The 18,817-nt window shown below is 36.7% G+C and overlaps 1 protein-coding gene across 1 annotated transcript in view; it reads left to right on the top strand.

Moving 5' to 3' along the window:
* Nucleotides 1-18,817, top strand: part of RNGTT (RNA guanylyltransferase and 5'-phosphatase) — a 171,828-nt gene that overhangs the window by 102,904 nt on the left and 50,107 nt on the right. The window contains exon 13 of the mRNA XM_084202256.1: nucleotides 4,768-4,868. Coding sequence (XP_084058382.1) covers nucleotides 4,768-4,868 — 101 coding nt within the window. The remainder of the gene's footprint in view (nucleotides 1-4,767; nucleotides 4,869-18,817) is intronic.

Raw genomic sequence — 18,817 nt, 5'->3', positions numbered from 1 at the left:
CCAACTCCTTTTTCTTTACAGCACAACCAACAAACTCCAGCCCTCTCCTCAACCAGCTAACCCACTCTCTTGTAGCACTCTTCTTCTTATTGGACACAGCTGTGACCTATTAAGAGCAGGCCTGTTCCTAATCTTTGGTGATTAGTACAGCTGCAACTCCTCAGGTGTGAGGTTATCTTCTGCACTATCTTTATTTTCTTGTGTTCTATCCCCCCACAAAAATGGTTCTAACAATGGTCTAACAAAACCCTTATAGTGGTTTGACTAGACCCACTTGAGCCTGTGGAATTGACTCTGAGGTGAGAAATCAATGGGTTTAGTAGCCTAAGAGGGATGCCAGAGGATGTGCTTGGTGCTGAGCTGTCTTCAGTGATGATTCTTCATCCCAGGGTGTTGGATGTGCACCTGAGTTTTAGGGTCGTTATTGTATTCTTGCCTGAAGTTCAAGATGCCCATAGTAGGGGCACATTTGCAAAGCTACTTATGACATATCTGTTGTCCTGGATCTTTTCCATGAAGGTAAGAAGGGCCTGAGGTTTTGCCAGGAGAGAATGGCCACAGAAGATACGGCATTTATACGATGACTACTACTACTACTGAAAAGATAAAAGAAATGTGGGGTAGATGGTGAGTGGATGTAAAAAAATGCAAAAATTGGAGAGCTTAGGGTTCATAGCCAACTGCAGGCGCTGTTCATAGCTAACTGTTCATAGCCAACTGCAGGCGCTGTTCATAGCTAACTGTTCATAGCCAACTGAAGGCACTGTTCATAGTTAACTGTTCATAGCCAGCTGAAGGCACTGTTCATAGTTAACTGTTCATAGCCAACTGAAGGCACTTATCCTTATTTATTTGAAGCAGCGTAAGCAGCGTTTCAGGATGTTTCAGGGTGCCTTTACAGCTCAGGTTTGTTTGTGCTTCGGAGGCACAAAGTAGCAATGCAATGCAATGGCCTTTGTCCCTGATGTCTGTACTTTGGCATGAAGGGCATTAGGTGTGTCCCTGAAGGGAAACTCCAAGTTTGGTGTTACATTGATGGAATCCAGTTTGCATGCACCAGAACTGCCGAGTTATTGAAACTAAAATATAGTAAATAGGAACAACTGGGGCATTTAATGTGAATGCTTGTTGTTTTTGCAAACTAAAATGCCCCCAATATGGCTGCTAAAACAACAAGCAAGCAAAGAGAGACACAGTTTTGCAGAATAATTTAGACTGGAAGGACTTCAGGAGGCCCCCTAGTCAAATCCTTTAAAGCTGTTTGAGATAGTTTCTGATTTTTCAACGTACCTTTTTGGTGTGGAGTTCTAATTTTTGTGCTTAGACTAGGTTGACAGGTTTCAGATTGAAGCATGAACTTTGTATTTGAGATGACAAGGGATCTGATATGTTTTAGAAGTAGTCGTGTACATAGATATTTGTTGGGGAGTGGTGATGAGGATATCATTGCTATGAATGCTATATTTAAAATGCTAGGGTGTAGTTCGATCTCAAACAGATTGCTTCACATTTTGGTTTGGAATTAAAATAAAGAGTAACTTCACGCACAACAGGTCTGCAGTATGCAGTGATTCATCTAAGGTGAAGTTTCCATGTATTTAACAAGCAAAATTCTTGTTTGGCTTCAGCTCATGTTTAAAGAATTTGAATTCAAACTCAATAACTTACTAGTGCTGTCTTACGTGTGTGGACTCACTTGTTAAAAATTAGTCCCTTTCTTAGGGATTATTAATATGGCCTTTGAATGCATTCTCCTTTTGAGCCAGACTTCTGTGAATTTCTGTATTTCATGGAACAGAAGTTGGGGGAGACCAGGGAGGAGCTGCATAAATTGTTCATTGTACGAGCATTGAATTCTGATGGCTTATTTAAGGGTTTGTAACTTTGAAAGATAGCTGTAATTTACCTGTTACCTTTGCCAGGTGTTTGGTATCGACAACTTGCTGTGAAGTGAGAAGGCTGTTGTTTGACAGTGGTCAAAATGTATTAGTCAAACATATATAAAAGGATATATTTATTGTTAATGCTTTCTAAGTGAGATCTCTGACTAACTTGAGGTGTGCTAGAGATTATTTTTTTATTAATAGAATAAAATGTTTATTTGAGTCACATTATGCTGGTTCTCAAGGTAAAGAAAATATCTCCATCTTAATGAGCAAATCCTCCCCCATTCCCTTCAAGTAAGCCAGCCAGTTAATTTTAAACTGAGTCAAAACTGTAGTTCACACAATGTAATTACAGGTATGCAGATATATTCTGTCAAAGCATTGCTTTTCATTACTGATCTTGGAATAGTTGTTCCTGTCTCTTGTGATATTGGTTTTTTACTAACTTTTAGGAGGATGTAACTTGTCAGTCTATGAAAAAGAATTTGAAAAAATTGGATAGTAGATAGTATATGAAAAATCTATGTTAGTACCTAAGGATGTAAGATAGAAAATACAATACCAATTTTAAAAAAAAGAAGGTGGAGGCAGGTGTCATGGAAGATCAGAGAAGAAATAATTCCTGTAAGCTTGGTATCTGGACTGCACAAAGGAATAGAAACAATAAGGAATATAGTAGTTGATGTCTGGGTGAATGTGATTTATATAGTTGGTGAAAATTATATACCTTTTTGAAAAGAAGGTTATGTCTCTCCAACAAAGGGTTCAAAATGCATTTGAGTAAGGATTATGTGGTTTTTCTTATTAAGATTTCCAGAAAGCCTATTGTCAAAATTTTCTTCTGGAAACTAAAGTAATGTGAGACTTAAAAAGTTCTTACAGAGATGTCTAATTGGTTATAAAGTAGGAGTGAAGGGATGGGGTACTGTTCAGTCCTCACCAGGGAAGGAAGCCACCTGTACTGTGTGCAACCAAGTAGGAAACTTGGATGAACCATTCAGTGATGTTTTCTTGATAGTTCAGCAAGAGCTGGTCCTAAATGTGGAGAATTGTAGTAAGCTCTTACAAAGACTGGGTGGCTGAGCGATAAAAGAGTGCATAAACTTTTATGTAGATAAATGTTGAGTAATGTAAGTGGAAAAAAAAAATTGTAACAGTACATATAAATGATAGCCTCTGATCTGGGTGCTTTTCTGTGAATATAGAGGCAAATGAAGCTGTGATGTGCATGGAAACAATGGGGTTTGATTGTTAAGCATCTCTCTTAGTATGATCCCTGGGAAGTGCAAGTCTTCAAAGACAACAAAAACTTGTTCAAAAAACCCAAAAGGTAGTGATTTTATTCCTGCAAGGTAATCAGGCTGTGCATGAAAGGTTGTGCCACGGGCTTTTACAGCTGATTGGGGTTTACATGATCTTACTGGGGGCCTATCTAAGTCCATGCAGAGAAACTGAAAATAACTAGATATGTAGGAATCACATTTGAACCATATCCACATCAGGAAGTCTCTGAGCTTCAAAATGGATAGTTTCTCAAGGAGTAGTAATAGAAAATATCATCTATAATAGCCTTGCTTTTCATCTTCCCTGAGCACATGCTGTTGGCTGTTGTCAGAGTCAGGATACAAGAGCTCTAGTGAGGAAGGTTTTTACATAGATCAGATGTAGCTTTTCCTCAGAATTTCAGTGCCGTGACTTAGAGAGGTTGGTCCATCCTTTTTTGCATCATTAAGAATTAATGGCCATCTTTTCATCAAGAAATCGTAGGTAAGATACTCTGCATTTGTTTTGGAAGGAGTAACTTTACATTCTTCCATCAGAAAACAGAAAATTCATTTGCTTTTGTCATTTTCGATCTAGAACTGTTAGGTTTATCATCAGTAAAGTCTGAATTTTGAAAATATTTTACACAGCATGAGTGCAGTGTGATGCTGATGACTGTTCTGTTACCAAAAGACAGTGGACATTGTTGGTTAGTTTTATTTTTCATATAAAATTGATTAAATTTTCTCACTGTATATAAAGAAGTAAATTTTGTCATTCTAAATTTTGTCATTCTAAATTTTGTCATCTGAAAATTATTATTTTACTTTTGCCTTATTTATGTTAATTCAGATTTTCTCCATTGCTATGAAAGATATTTGGTAAGGAAGGGGTCAACAAGTTAACTCTCACTGATTGCTGAGGATGAACAAAATGGCAGCTTAGTAAATGAAAGCAAATGATAGCAGAGACCATGAGAAACTAAAGCTCTAATTTAAGAGAAAATTGTTCCTTCCAACTTGTGGTTCAAATGTGTACCCTCTCTCTTTAGCAAGAGATGCTCTCTTATTCATGCTCTGGTATATCGTGATGTTCTTTAATCTTTACATCTTAAATTCCTTTGCTATGAAAGAACATGTTTCTGATGAGTCTTTCTGAGAGTGGCAGTATGGTGGCTTTTGCCTTTTTCATGTTTTGTCAGCCAACAGCATTGATAACAAAAATATTGTTCATAAAATAGTTCCAAAATGTTGAGATTGCTTTAAATTTGTCTTTTCTGTATGTCTTATGAGTGTTTTTTTTTTCTTTCTGTGCTGTCTTATTTTCTTTTTTGAAATTTTCCATTAGCCAGAGAGAGATAATGAAGTATGCTAATTTTTATTTCCATTCTCAGCTTTTTATTATATGCAATGGCAGAGCTACAGTGCCAAGCAGTTTTTAAAGGGAGAAGCAAAGTAGTGAAGCACAGCTACCTCCATGGTAATGGTATTCATTGTTTCAGTCACTAACTATTGTTATTCATTAGAGACAGCTAATAGAGTCTGAAAGGCTGAATTGTTACTTTTAAAACCAGTGAAAACCAATAAGCATAATTAAATTGCATTTTAATTTACTTCAGAAATACAAGCCTGGTCGATGTGATGATATTTTGAAATGGAAGCCACCCAGCCTGAACTCAGTTGATTTTCGTCTAAAGATAACAAGAATTGGTGGAGAGGGGTATGTAATCTCTTCCCTTTTTAAATCTGTAGCACTCATGTGAATGTCCCTTAGCAGTTTATCTGTCCTCTGATATTTCTTGACACTTCCTGGGGCTAAGCCTGTCTATATTCTCCAGAACTTGTTCATTCAAAATATAAGCAACTGTTGTAATTAGTGCTGTACTGAAAACAATGGCAGATGTTTATATTATGAATTTATACATTCTTAAACTAAGTTTCTTTAGTTTTCTGCAAAAAAGTCCCATTTGGGTTTGGCAGTATGTTTTTGAGAGTAGGCAGGCTGTATTAGCTTAAATTCCTAAAACTGTTTTTCATTGATTTTAGACAAAATTATAACAACCAAAGCTTTCTTCTACTTTAGAATTGTGCACAATGACAAACAGTACTTGTTTTCTTAGAGGAAAACAAAGCCTGGCATTTTTACTTGTTAGTAAACAAGTAAAATTGGTATTGGATTCTTTGGTATTGTCTTTAAAGCTGTTAAAATCTTAATCAAAACCAGTGAGTTTTAATGGCAGAAGACATGAAAATCTTTACATTGGTCCTGTTATTTTCCTGTTTCAGTCACTGCACATATTAAATAGGGGTTATTTCCATGTTTAGTTGTGCGGGGGAGAGGAAGGGAAAGACAATCTCTACATTAAGCTGGTTTTGGAAAAGTTTTTGGTTAAAATGAAATTAATGATTTTTAGGTTGCTTAGTGTTTTAACATCTGGGACTCATTTCAGTTGATGGTGTGAAATACTGACATTTAGCTTTTCTTTTTCTTGGTGCCACAGGCAACTCAATATGATTAAACAATTAATTCAGATATTGCTTGCATATTCCAGGGTGCTAATAATGCCCATTAAACTTTTAGACATCTGCATGTCACATTAATGAAAACATTTGGTGAATAGAGAGAATCTTAAGGATATGGGGTTTTTATGCAAAATATACTCAACTGGTAAGTTCTCAGTGTTTCATGAGATCAGAATTATCTGTTCAAATTTTTGTGTTTGAAAATGCAGTAAGTCTTCAGTAACAATATAGCTATTTCAGAGAATACACAGAAATACTTAATTTTACTTCAGATAATCAGCTGATTACAACATTTGATGTTATTTTGCAATTTATTTAAGTCACAGGATAATGTAATAGGAAAGATTTATGTGAAAGTTCTTTTAAAAATTGCCCATTATTTGATAGGAAGGTTATTTTTATAAGAGTATTCTTGTGACTTCTGCTGGAGTTTACGCATATACAGTACTAGTGTGTGATTCAGAAACAAAATCCAACACATTTTTCATTTTGCATTAATAAAGGAGTATTAGTTGATTAGTTATCTCTTATTTCAGATACCAAACTGTCAGTGCTGTTGTGTTATGTTTAATATATTACATCATAGATTATTTGATTGGATTATGAAAAGGTTATAAAATATGAGCCAGCAAAAAAGCTATTTCTGAAATGGTAGTACCAGTTAATAACAAATCATTAAAGAATGGCTGATCCATTGTAGAATTGAAATAACTTTCTAAAATTTAGAAAAGTTCTATCATATTTCAGCTATGTGAAAATGAGAGCAGTTCTTGTATTATGGAAATAACTACCTGAATTACTCTGTAAATAATGTAATATTTAAATATGTCAGTGTTTATGCTGTTCTCACATGCATATAGAAAATCATAGAAACCCGATATTTAATAAATAAAGTACAGTTCTTCCAGGTAAGTTTTATTCCATCACACATGACAGTTAACTGCTACTAAGTGCATTCATCCAACAAAAATAAAATTTAATGAAGTTTGGGGCAGAAAATAATAACCTCGCACTCTTGGGAGAGAGGTATTTATCTTAAATTATATCCTATGAAACAGTAGCTTCTGCTCAGTGAAACACAAATGAAATACTCCTGGTTTGTCCTGTGAATGAAATACTCCTGGTTTGTCTGCTTCAGTTGTTACTTTGGGTAAAATCTAAAATCATTTGAAGAAACTTTAGAATAAAACAGGTTTTGAAATTGTTGATCAGAGTTTTAAAAGAAGCATCTTTAAACTGTATAAAGACAGTTCTGAGCACTAGCTAAAATTCTGTTTGATTTGATGAACTGAATGTCTTGCTACTGCAGTTCTGATGTGACAACACTGGGCTTCCTGCTTCCTCCCACCACACTGAGATTAAAAGCAAGCATTGTTGCTGGTTTCAACTTTTTAGGTAAAGAAAATGTTCTTCTTCAGTAATCCAAAAAGGAATTACAGCACTACAGAATGGGTAAGGTTGGGAGGGGACCATAGTGGGTTGGTCATCTGGTCCAACCTCCCTGCTCAAGCAGTTATCCTGGAGCTCATGGCACAGGATTGCATCCAGATGGTTCTTGAGTATGTCCAGGGAAGGAGACTCCACAATCTCTCTGGGCAATCCATTCCAGTGCTTGGTCACTCACAAAGTAAAGAAGTTCTTCCTCTCATTCAGATGGAACTTCCTGTGCATCAGTTTCTGCCCATTGTCTCTTGTCCTATTGCTTGGCACCACCAAGAAAAGCCTGGCTCCAACCTCTGATATCTCCCTTTAGACACCTATAGATATTGAAGAGGACCCCTCTCAGTCTTCTCTTCTGGAGGCTAAACAGGCCCAGCTCCATCAGCCTTTCCTTGTAAGAGAGATGCTCAAGTCTCTCAGTCGTGCTCATTGCCCTGCACTAGACCTGTTCCAGGAGCTCCAGGTCCCTCTTGTACTGAGGAGCTGTATTGGACACAGCACTCCAGATGTGGCAGAGGGCAGAGTAGAGGGGCAGAATCACCTCCCCCAACCTCCTGGCAATGCTGTTCCTAATGCACCCCAGGATACCATTGGCTTTCTTGGCCACAAGGCCACTCACTGGTGGCTCATGTGGAGCTTGTACTCCAGCAGAAGTCCCAGGTCCTTCTCTGCAGAGCTGGCTTCCAGCAGATCAGCCCTCAGCCTGCAGTGGCACATGGGGTTATGCCTCCCTACGTGCAGGACTGTGCGCATTTCCCTTTGACAAATTTCAGAAAGTTCCTCTCTGCTCCTCTCTCCAGCCTGCTGAGCTCCTTCTGAAGGGCTGCAGAGCCCTCTGGGGTACCAGCCACTGCCCCAGCTTTGTGTCATCCGTGAACTTGCTGAGGAGGCCTCTGCCCCTCCATCCAAGCCATGGAGGAGTAAATTAAACAATACTGGGGCCACTACTGAACCTTGGGAAACATCACTAGTGAAGGGCTCCAACTAGACCCTCTGATCACAACCCTCTGAATCTGCCATTCAGCCAGTGAATCTCTTGGGCATTTGCCAGCAGAATACTACAGATGTGACTGAAGTACTGGTACAGAATTTACAGAAGTTGCATGTTGTTTTGACACAGATAGGCAAACAGCTTTTACAGAAATAGAAGGTTTGCCTTTGTACCGATGTCTTACAGACAAATAAGGAGCCCAAGTAAAAATATTGATCTCAAATACATAGCAGCTTGAAACAATGTGAACAGGAATTGTCTGTAATTTCCAAGTCCTCTGTTCTGGTTTACAGGTTCATCTTTTAATCTTGAAATGCAGACATAACTAAGCCTGTGCTGCAGTTGTGTGTGATCTTATCACAGTTTACAGCCTGGGCAGTAGTGTTACAAACTGAACCAAATCACAAAGCTACAACCATGCAGCCCTTGCATTTATAGTTCCCTACCCACTCAAACAGTGAAAAAAAAAAAACATATAGGAGCATTATTTATTCAGTAACATGAGATTGGAGTTCTGTCAGCTGTTGGACATGTCTTTTAGATAGCATATGTAATTGAGATCCTGAACAATTGTAAACAATCTTGTGCATTTTTCATCTGAATAAAGGAGTTACCTCTGGGGAGTTTGCCAGATTTTAGTCAGTGTGATTATTTTCCATCTATGTAAATTCCCCTGTGCTTTGAGTTAAGCATTTCCCTCCATAGATCAGTTTGCAATAGAAGTGTTAACTGCAAAATAGCTGCTGTTTCACCCCAGATGTAGTCCTGTTACAGATGAATGACCAATTGCTTTAATCTGGGATTCAGTTATTTCACTCTTGATATTGGAGGGAGTTTTGCCATTGAATTAAAAAGGATTGGTCCTATGATCTGTGAAGTACTTTTAGAATAAGCCTGATAAAGATGAAGAGTGCATAACAAAGAATAAACATAAAGAAAAAAGATACTACTGCATCCCAAAGAAAGGCAGGGTTTCTGTAACCTCAGTGACCTAATACTGACACTCCTGTTCAGTGCACATATTTGAAAGAAATTGCATTATTGCACCTTAGTGAGTTACATCTTATCAGCTGAGCCTTGGTAGTTGTCTCCTGTGTATTATCATTGTCCAGGCTTTCCAAGCATCAGGATGATGGTTAAATTAACTCTTTTTGTGTTGAATTTGCAAGAATTTCGGCTTGTGCTCTCTATCGATCTCTTCTCGTTACATCAATATAGTTAGTCTTAGTTAAAAAAATCACCAAAACCCCCTAACACAAAACCCCTGCAATAACAACCAACAACTCATTAAATCAGTTAAACAAGAGAGTACTTTGTTGTGTGTCTCTTGTGAAACAAGCTGTTGAACTGAAAAGCCCTAACATTACATGTGTTTTAAAAAGGCTGAGCTGCCTCCCAGCACTTCTCTTTCCTTTCAGGTTTATTAGAACAATGGTCTCACGTATACCTGGTGTTTTCCTAGGTTATGATGATGCTCATGAGAAAATAAGAGGGTCTTAAGCATATTAACTGCTTTTCCCAATGACCTGCAAGTTAAATAACCTTAAAAGTAGAAAATATGAAGGATATTTTTTTGCTGTGTGCAGATTCTCACTTATATTGCAGGGAAGACTGCTTTTAAATAGTAGAGATGCTTTTTCTCAAAATGTCTGGGTGTATGAATATTTCTTAAAAAGCCAAAAAACCCCAAACTAACTCTGAGCCTTACTTAAATGTCACAAATATCAACTGAAAATGTCACATAGTACCATATTTCTGGTAGCTTCCATAACCAGAATTTCTTAAATGTCCATGCTTCCTTTTACAGGTTTTTAATTAGCCTGTGCAAATCCCTAATTTTATCTGTATCAGATTGCTAAAATCAAATGACAAGCAAATTTTTTTGCTTTATTTGCTTTGAATTAATATCTTACTGGGTCAATTTGATACCATTTCAAATCACAATATAATATAAATTTTATCTAATACCTTGAAGTACTATATAAAACCATCAAGAATTTTACTCATCTTTGAAGTTGTACTCCTCTAAAAAAATTAATAATCTGAAGTAGACATGAACTATTTATTAGTGTTAAGTTTGTAATTTTTTTTATTGTAGCCATTATAAACTAGACCATACAGGGGAAAACCCCAAAGAGTGTTTAGGCTGAGTTCTGTTTAGCTTGGACATTGTCAAGTAATAAAAAATAGGAGATAAAATACAATACATTCAAGGATAGTGGGGATATCCTTGGGTCCACTGGAAATTACAAATCAACAACCATAACTATATTGATACCATAACTACAGGCAAGTAGATGGTTTTTGTTTTTTGGTTTTTTTTAAAAAAGTGGTGTTTTCCTTTTTGCTTTATAAACTAAAAGGGACTGGGGGAGAAGAAGAGCTGCAACTGGTTCAAAATGGCTGTGATATTCTTGATTTGCTCTCATATAGCTATGTTTTGGTCATTTTTATAAGCTAGTCTTTCTCACTCTTCTGCCTTAGAAAAAAATTAGTAACTGTCTGAAAAATCATATGAGTTAATTGAATCAGCTATGATAGCAGAAATGATGTGATAGTTTGTATGGCCTGGGTGTTGATGCTCCATCCTCTCTTCCCATTCCCACTTTTACATGATACTGAAGTAGTTAGTTTGGGCTGTGAAATCTTTGCCTTCTCACCTGTTTGCAGAATGTCCATTATCAAAAAGCACAGACTCGTTCTTATATGTGCCATCCATCACAGAAAGGCAGTTTTACCCTGGGGATAAAAATAGAAACCCCATGTTACCCTAGTCTCCAAAGACCACAGTCAGTGTTGGGGCTGCATTGATGTTGGGTACAGTGAAGTTATGAGGCAGAATGCAGATGAAGTTATACAGCAATAATGGAATAAATAAGGGCAAGATGTTGCAAATAGAGGCAAAGATGTGCCTTGTGAGGATGGCAGCAGGCTGAGTGCAGGTTTGAATTTGTTAAGGGTGTTTATGGCGGTACTGTTGTTAAAGGAAGCATGCATGCTGTGGAATTGCTTACTTTTTGTGGAAATGTGAGTTGCAAGTGAAAGTAAAGGAGTAATTTGATTAGCTATCACCTTCAGGCATTCAGCTGTTGCTAGAGATGACCTTCTGAAGAGGAAATGCAGGGGCATGGTTGTGCCAACAGATTGAAGAGGATGTAATGTGTAGAAAGAGCAATGCAGTGGCACAGGAGGGGGAACCCAAATGCCACCATGGTAGAAATGTGCATGTGCGGCTGCAACATTGGCATTGCAAAGGAAACTGGTAGACAGACATTTTAGCAAAGTGCTATGCTGTAAATATGCATGTTATATTGCTTATATGAGGATACTTGAAATCTTTTTTGTAAAGCTTCAGGCTTTAAAAACTATTTTCAAAGTAAAGCTTTGAATCTAATCTCTATTTATACTCTGGTACACTGAAGAAAATCTTGTACCTTCCACAACTAATACTCAGGATGCTCTCAGAATTTCTAATGTTGCATTTCAAAAATGAAGTCAGTCTCATCTTTTTATATGTTCAAGTGGCAGTCTTGGGCAATCTCCATCTGTTAGATAATTATTCTACTTCAGCTACTCATTTCTCCAGATTTTTAAAAGCTTTGCCTCATATCATCCTAAAATTATCTATATGCTAGCAAATTGGAATGTAAATGTAGTCTCGTATGTTTTATGGACCCTGTTCCCTTTTCTTGAAATAGCTGCTGCCTTAAAGTAGTCTTTCCAGTTGCTTGTGCCAGTTATCATCATGATTATCCACTCTGTTAAGATCCATTTCTATCTCTTGAGTGAGATGAAGAAAAGCTCCCAAATACCACATCTTCAAAATTTTCATACCTCCCATGTATTTCTCTCTTCTAATTTACACTTGGATAGATATTTATTCCTATTTGTCCATGTACCTTAGATTCCTTGCGACTTGTGAATGTGGAAATGGAGGGCTGATGCCACCTCCAACTAAACTACTGTAAGGTGGTAGAATCTGAGAAGAGTGAGAGAAACAGGCAGTGAAAAAATTGTATTGGACTTTAGAATGGTTGGCTTTGGCTTTTCATGTAATCCCATGTCAGGTCCCTTTGAACTGCAGAGCTGCTCAGGACAGCTGGTTGATCTTCAATAACAGCTTCCTCAAATGCACAAGGACATACTCTTCCCTGTGCAGGAAGGCAAGCAGGTACGGCTTGGAATTCCTAAGTCAATTCACCCAAACAATGAAATGTATGGAGTCTGTAAACAGTGACAGACCTCCATGAAGAATGTAAAAACAGTGTTTGGGTGTAGAGAGAAGGATGTAGGAAAGCCAAAACTACACTGCAGTTGAAACTAAGTCCCTAATGTCTGTAGGTACCTTGTTACTGGGAGGAAGACTTAAGGAAATGGTGTGATGCTGATGTGGCACTGGACAGTGGAAAAGATACAAAAATGCTGAGGGTACACACTGCAGCCTTTGCTTTGGCAAGGTCTGTTCTCAGGCTTTTGAGGTCCCTGAATCTCGTGGCAGAGTGCAGGGAAGTTGAAGTTAGGGACTACTTAGGCAAACTGGACCTCAGGATACTGGAAGGCAGCCAATTAATGTGATAGCTGGGCTGCAGTGGAGTAGATGATTCTTTAATTCTATTAGGCATTTGTGAGACTGCAAGTGGAGTACTGTGTCTTGTTTTGGGCTCCCCAAATTGAGAAAGACATTGAAGCACTGCAGCAAGTTCAGTGGAGTGCCTCCAAGTCTGTGAGGGGATTGGGAAACACGGCATACAAAGAAAGGCTGAGAGAACTGGATTTCCTCTGTCCAAATAAGAGAAGGCTGTGTAATACTTTGCTGTTGTTTACTACTCCCTCACAGCAGGTGATAGATAGGATGAAGCCACATTGCTCTGAGATTGATGTTGAAAAAAGGGCAGGCAAAGGACATAAATTGTAGAAGGTCAAGAGGAGAAACGGTGTGATGAAAGTCAAACACCGTAGTAGGCTGGCAAGTTGTGGAGTCTCCATCTTTGGAAGCATTCAGCAGTTAATTAAATGAGCCTGTGAGTACCCTGATATAGCTTGGAAGCTGACCGAGTCCTGAGCATGAGCCAGATGACATGTAATGGTCCTTGCCAATCAGACTTATTCTAAGATAATTTGCAGATCAGATGTTAAATATTTTGCAAATGACATGGAACTGTTAGACACTTAAAGTAATACATATTTTTAAACATTTTTGGTTTTCTTTCTTTATGCTTTCTTTACTGTAAATAGAGATTTTTCATTACAGTACAGTACTTAGAGTAAGAATACTTATTGTACATATATTTAATTTGCAAATTTTGTGATTGTCCTTTTTGAGAAGATTTGTGTGTGTTGCAAATAACATAACACACAGTTTTTATAAACAGGGATTTGATATTGTTCTATGTTATACATTGTAAAGGTTTGCCAGATGCATAATTTAAAAGCTGTCTAATTTACATGGAAAAAAAATGTTCATCTTCCTGTTGCTATAGCTTGAAATAGATACACTGCTCTCAAACTTACTGGAACTCAGTTGTGAACATATTTTTTTCCCACCAGTGCATATAATTTTTTTTAATTATAGGACTTATTAGAGAGTATTTATGAACATCTTGTTCAAAGTGCTTTACGTGGATTTTAGAAATTGGCATGAGCTTCTTAGAAATGCATTTTTTGCATTTTTGCATGTAGCAACTATTTGGTCTTTTTCAGACATGGGGTATTTTCTAGATTTTTAAAATAGATAATGAATGGTACTTTAACTCAGAATATTTTTTTCTCCATTAATTGTTTACAGTACAAATTGATATTCAGTTGTTTGGTTTGGGTTTTGTTTGTTTTTTTTTTTTTTGTATGTGTTTGTGGTTTTAATTTGTTGCTTAATGAGATTTTATTGTCTGTTTTCTTGAGTTTACAGATCTATACATCTGAAACTGTATTCAGAAAGGAACATTAGTATAGGATTATTACAGATCTGAAAAATAAGTGTTTTCCCTGGTGTTTGAAATGAAAGAATTGTGGAAATGAGTCCAGAGGAGGCTCCAAAGATGATCAGAGGGCTGGAGTACCTCTCCTACAAAGAGGTTGAGAGTTTGTCTTGTTTCCTGGAGACAGAAAAGCTTCCAATACCTGGAGAGGGGTTATTTACAAAGGCCTGTAGTGAAAGGACAAAGGGGAATGGCTTTAAACTGAAAAAGTGCAGATTTAGGTTAATTATTGGGAAGAAATTCTTAGCTGTGGGGGTGGTGAGACACTGGAATATGTTGCCCAGAGGAGCTGTGGATGCCCCATCCCTGAAGGTGTTCAAGACCAGGTTCTATGGGACTTTGAGCCACCTGGTCTAGTGGAAGGTGGTCCCTGTGGCAGGGAAGGGAACTTGATGATCTTGAAGGTCCCTTCCAACCCAAACCATTCTGTGATTCTATGAAACATGCATTTAAAAAGAAAAAAAGCTCAGCTCAGATGACTTCCTTGCCTTCTGTGGTGTAGTTCAAAGAAGAATAAAGCAAACTAAAAGGGAAAAGAAATTATCACCATGGTGGAGTAGAGCAAACAGTCTGGACAGACAAAGATATTGTACATATTTAAGATATTGTACATATTTCTACTCTTCATTTGTCTTACTCTGAGCATTTTATTACTTAATTTTCTAACACCAAACTCAGAAATCATAAAGGAACAGATATAGGTACTAAATAATGAATGTATTAAAGATAAGAATAATTCATGACAGTCATAGCTCCAAGACCACCGTTCAGTTAGCTCTGATACCATCAGAATGTTTTGAAATTGGTTTAGGAATTAGAAGCCCAGCTTTTTGTGTCTTACTGAATTCACAAGTAGTTTGGAATCAGCAAAATGTGTCAACAAAATAAATGACCCTGATGCAGATTGTTTGCATTTCTGCCATAACAGTGTTATCAATATGGTATGCATGCAACTATGGGCTTCTGAAATACAGGGAGATTATCAGCAGTTTCACCTTCCCTTGTCAATAGCAAAGAGAAACTCTTGGTACAGTGCTTATCTTACAACTTCAGAGACATTAGGAAAGAAACCTACTTAATCCTTTTTTCAGAATAATTATCTAGTATCTCTGGTTTTGGAGGGATTCAAGATGTGATGACTGACTTAAAAAAACTATGTACATGTAGGATGAGTTTTTAAAAATCAGTATTTTAAGGGACATTTTCATTTTGAGGAAATAAATTGGATTTTTGATATCGGTTTAATGACTTAGGATGTGCCATAGGTTTGGTAATTCACATTGGCTGTCTTTTTAACTAACACCCAGCTTGTAGCTTTTTTTTTCTAGGAAAAGATGCTTGTCCTGCTGTGGAAGCATATTAAAAGCAGTGATGCTATGGGAGCATGTATCTGTCAGTGGAAGATCAGTTTGCATAATTGGGGCCTGATGAGTCAGTGGTAGTGGAGAATCTGTGTTGTTACTTACCTGAGTGATAGGGAAGAGAATGGTAACTGTGGCTTATGGAGCATGTGCACATATTGCACTTTGAGTGGGAATTTGTAAAAAGCATTTAATAGTTTTCAGTCAGGTTCTGGTTCCATCTGACAGCATGTCCTCTTGCTAAAGGATCTTAAAAAGGCCAAAGTTCCTTATTTTCATAGTTTTTGTGCTTGTTGTCTTTTTACGAAGCAGTCATGACAGTGAGTGCAAAGTACAAGCATGGTTTTGTACTGAATTCTATCCTGAAATCAAGGCTTTTATCTTAAACACAAGAAAGATATGTATATCACAGAAGCTGTGTGATTTTTAGCATAATTGTATAAATGAGAAATAAGCCTTTATTTTAACTTTGAAACCCAGATTTCCAAGATTGTAAGCTGGTTCAGCTTCATATGAAATGAATCAGAATTTTAAATTTATAAATATACCTATATACATATGTGTATATGCACACACAGGTGACAGCTGTTCCATTTTACATTGTAAATCAAAACTGTAAAGGAATCCTGTTGTTTGTTATGAATCAAAACAACTCTTTTGTTTTCTTCTTCATGTTTACATATGGAAACCCTAATTACCTTTAATCACACTTCTTAATTTTAAAGTTTATCCGTTTTAGTAAAACAGGTTTTTCTCTTTTTAATTTTTTGCCCCCTTCATACAAATATATTTCCTAACTGGACATTCTCCACTTCATTTTCAGACTTTATTAAGGAGGTTTTCAGTGCCTTGGTTTTGTGCTTTTAAGCTAGGTAACTAAGTCATTCTTCGCCTGTACACCAACCAGTGTTCCATGGCTTATAAATCACCTAATAGTGAAACTTATATAAGTGAAAATACAAAAGTATGTGAAGTACTTGGGGAGGAGTGTTAGAGACAGCTCTGATGTTTTTGAAAGATTATTAGCATTATTCCTTTGCTAGTCATCCTATCTGTTGTCAGCCCTCCAGCCTCTGAGGTATATGGTAAGAAGCTTTTGTTATGGAGTTTTAATCAGGTTGCTATTACATTCCCTCAAAAACAATGCATGTATCTCTATCAGTTTTCAAGATGGGAAAAATGAATTATGAAGTGGAGAGAAAACTCTCTCAGGACAGCATGGTGTGTTGGTAAGAAAAGGACAGTCCTCAGCTGTACCCAGCAGATGGCATTTTTCCCCCTTATAACAACTAAATATTTTCAAAGCTATAGTCTTTGGCTATTTTCATGCTTAAAGCCTTTTCTTCACAAAGTGTTAAAAGATTGCGCTGTGAACAAATATTTATCATTGGATTATAAATTAAATATAATGTGTATATCTCTAAGTATAGGATAGAGAAGGTTGGATTGAGAAGAATGAAACAGGATAGGGAATTTGATTATTTTATTTTTTTGCTTCTCAATGGGAAAATGTCAAAACCGTCATTTCACACAGATGTTTATAAAAACACTTCACTCTTTTGGTGAATGTTAAAGCATCAAATATCAAATTATCAGGATTTTAGTCTTTTTTTCTCAGGAATACAGAATTCTACTTGAAAGTGGATATTCAGTTGAAGGAGATTCTCTGGATTTGTAGAATAGATTAAGACAGATAGTTTCAGCAGTGAATTGGATGTCTCCTAATGAAGGACCTGAACTATTTTCTCCCCTTCCGAAGGGAAGATTTCTTATGGACATGGTTAACTCTCCTCAACTAAGAATCATTAACATTCTGACTTCTTAATTTGTAATGAAAATGATCAGAACACAGTTCTGACTCCGGACTTGCTGTTGATCATTCTGGTCTCATTCAAGAAGAGAAGCAGAAATTACTGGAGTCCCACTGAGCAGGATGTTTGCACTTGGTTTCTGCACAATGCTCCCTTTTTAAAAAAAATCTTCACTCGTTACTTGTCTGTTAAGGAAATTGTGTTTCAGAAGGTAAATTCTGTATCATGATAAACTGGAATAATTTTCTGGTTTTAGGAGAGGCAATGGTATGGCATGCAAATGCTTTCTTCCAGCTAAAATAGGCAATAAATACAGCTTACTTTAACAGCAGATGTATTAAGCTTCAGTTATTTGAATTATGTCACCAAAACGAAATGTTCAAAGCTGGTCATTTTTCTCTTTTACTCAGCCATTTAATAAGATATGATTAATGGTTTCTGCAAGGGGATAATTTCTCTGTTGTTTACTTTAGTTTTGCTCTCATATTAAAAATAAGAGGAAACTATTACACAACTTAATTTTTTTTTCCTGTATCATATTCCAGTTGTTTTTTGTAATATTCAGATACATGCAGTATGTAGAAATTTTCCATGTGTTTTCTGAAGATGATATCCTGCCTTTTTCAGAGATTAAGTTAAGTGTTTTATGTTATTTGGCTGACAAATTTGGGTTTTGCTAGAGCCTCTATGGGCAAAAGGCATGCCTATGTCCAGACTGTGGCAAGAGGAGGGGCCATTGTTTTAGACTTGTAAAACACTTTCATTTGAGTGAAAGTAAATTTGAGTGAAAGAAATGAAAAACTTGACAAGATTTTTACTGGACAAGTCTGAGGAAGAGCTATGAACCCTATTGAATATTGAAATATTGAAATGATATTGAAATATTGAAATTATACAGTATTGGCTGTTCTGCTGCTTTCCCCTCCATAGACTGAGGGTCATTCATTTCCCCAAGGATTTTGTACAGCATTTGGTCCAAAAGTATTTGTTGATGAAAGCTGAGTTATGAAACTGATGACTCGTCTAAAATGAAAATTTAATGCAGGAAGATTTTTAAGCAGTCTAGGAATGCATAGCATAAAGATGCTATAGATGTAGACTTTGCACAGTTGCTTCTCTTTTGTGTTTTTCTAACCAGGTTATTATTTAAACAGTGTGATCTAGTTATATACTCTTATTTAGTGACATGTCTTCTAGTTAAGAAGGCATATCAGGTATTGCTCAACTTGAATTATTACTTTCATTCACTAAATTTGACTTCATATAAATTTCTTGCAAGACAAAGTGCATAGATGTTTCTAACAGAAGGGCAAAAATTTGGTAATTATTTAAAGTTAATTCCTATGATGTATTAGCTCCAGAATCACATATTGGTTTTCTTTTAACTTAAAAAAATCTAATGGATTTTTGAACCTCTAAAACAGCAATTCTGTCAACAGAGAAGCTGGTGGCAGAGTTATTTGGTTTCTTTTGACAAAGTCTTATCCTCAAGTTTAATTAATAAGGGGACCTGAGAAGTCAGAAATACAGAAGTTATGGAATGATATTAGCAGAGGGAATGGTGAGTG

This window comes from Fringilla coelebs (assembly GCF_963513975.1).
Source record: "Fringilla coelebs genome assembly, chromosome: 3".
In the NCBI taxonomy this organism is placed as follows: Eukaryota; Metazoa; Chordata; class Aves; order Passeriformes; family Fringillidae; genus Fringilla; species Fringilla coelebs.
The sequence above is the reverse complement of the archived record's forward strand: the minus strand, read 5'-3'. Positions and strand labels throughout refer to the sequence as shown.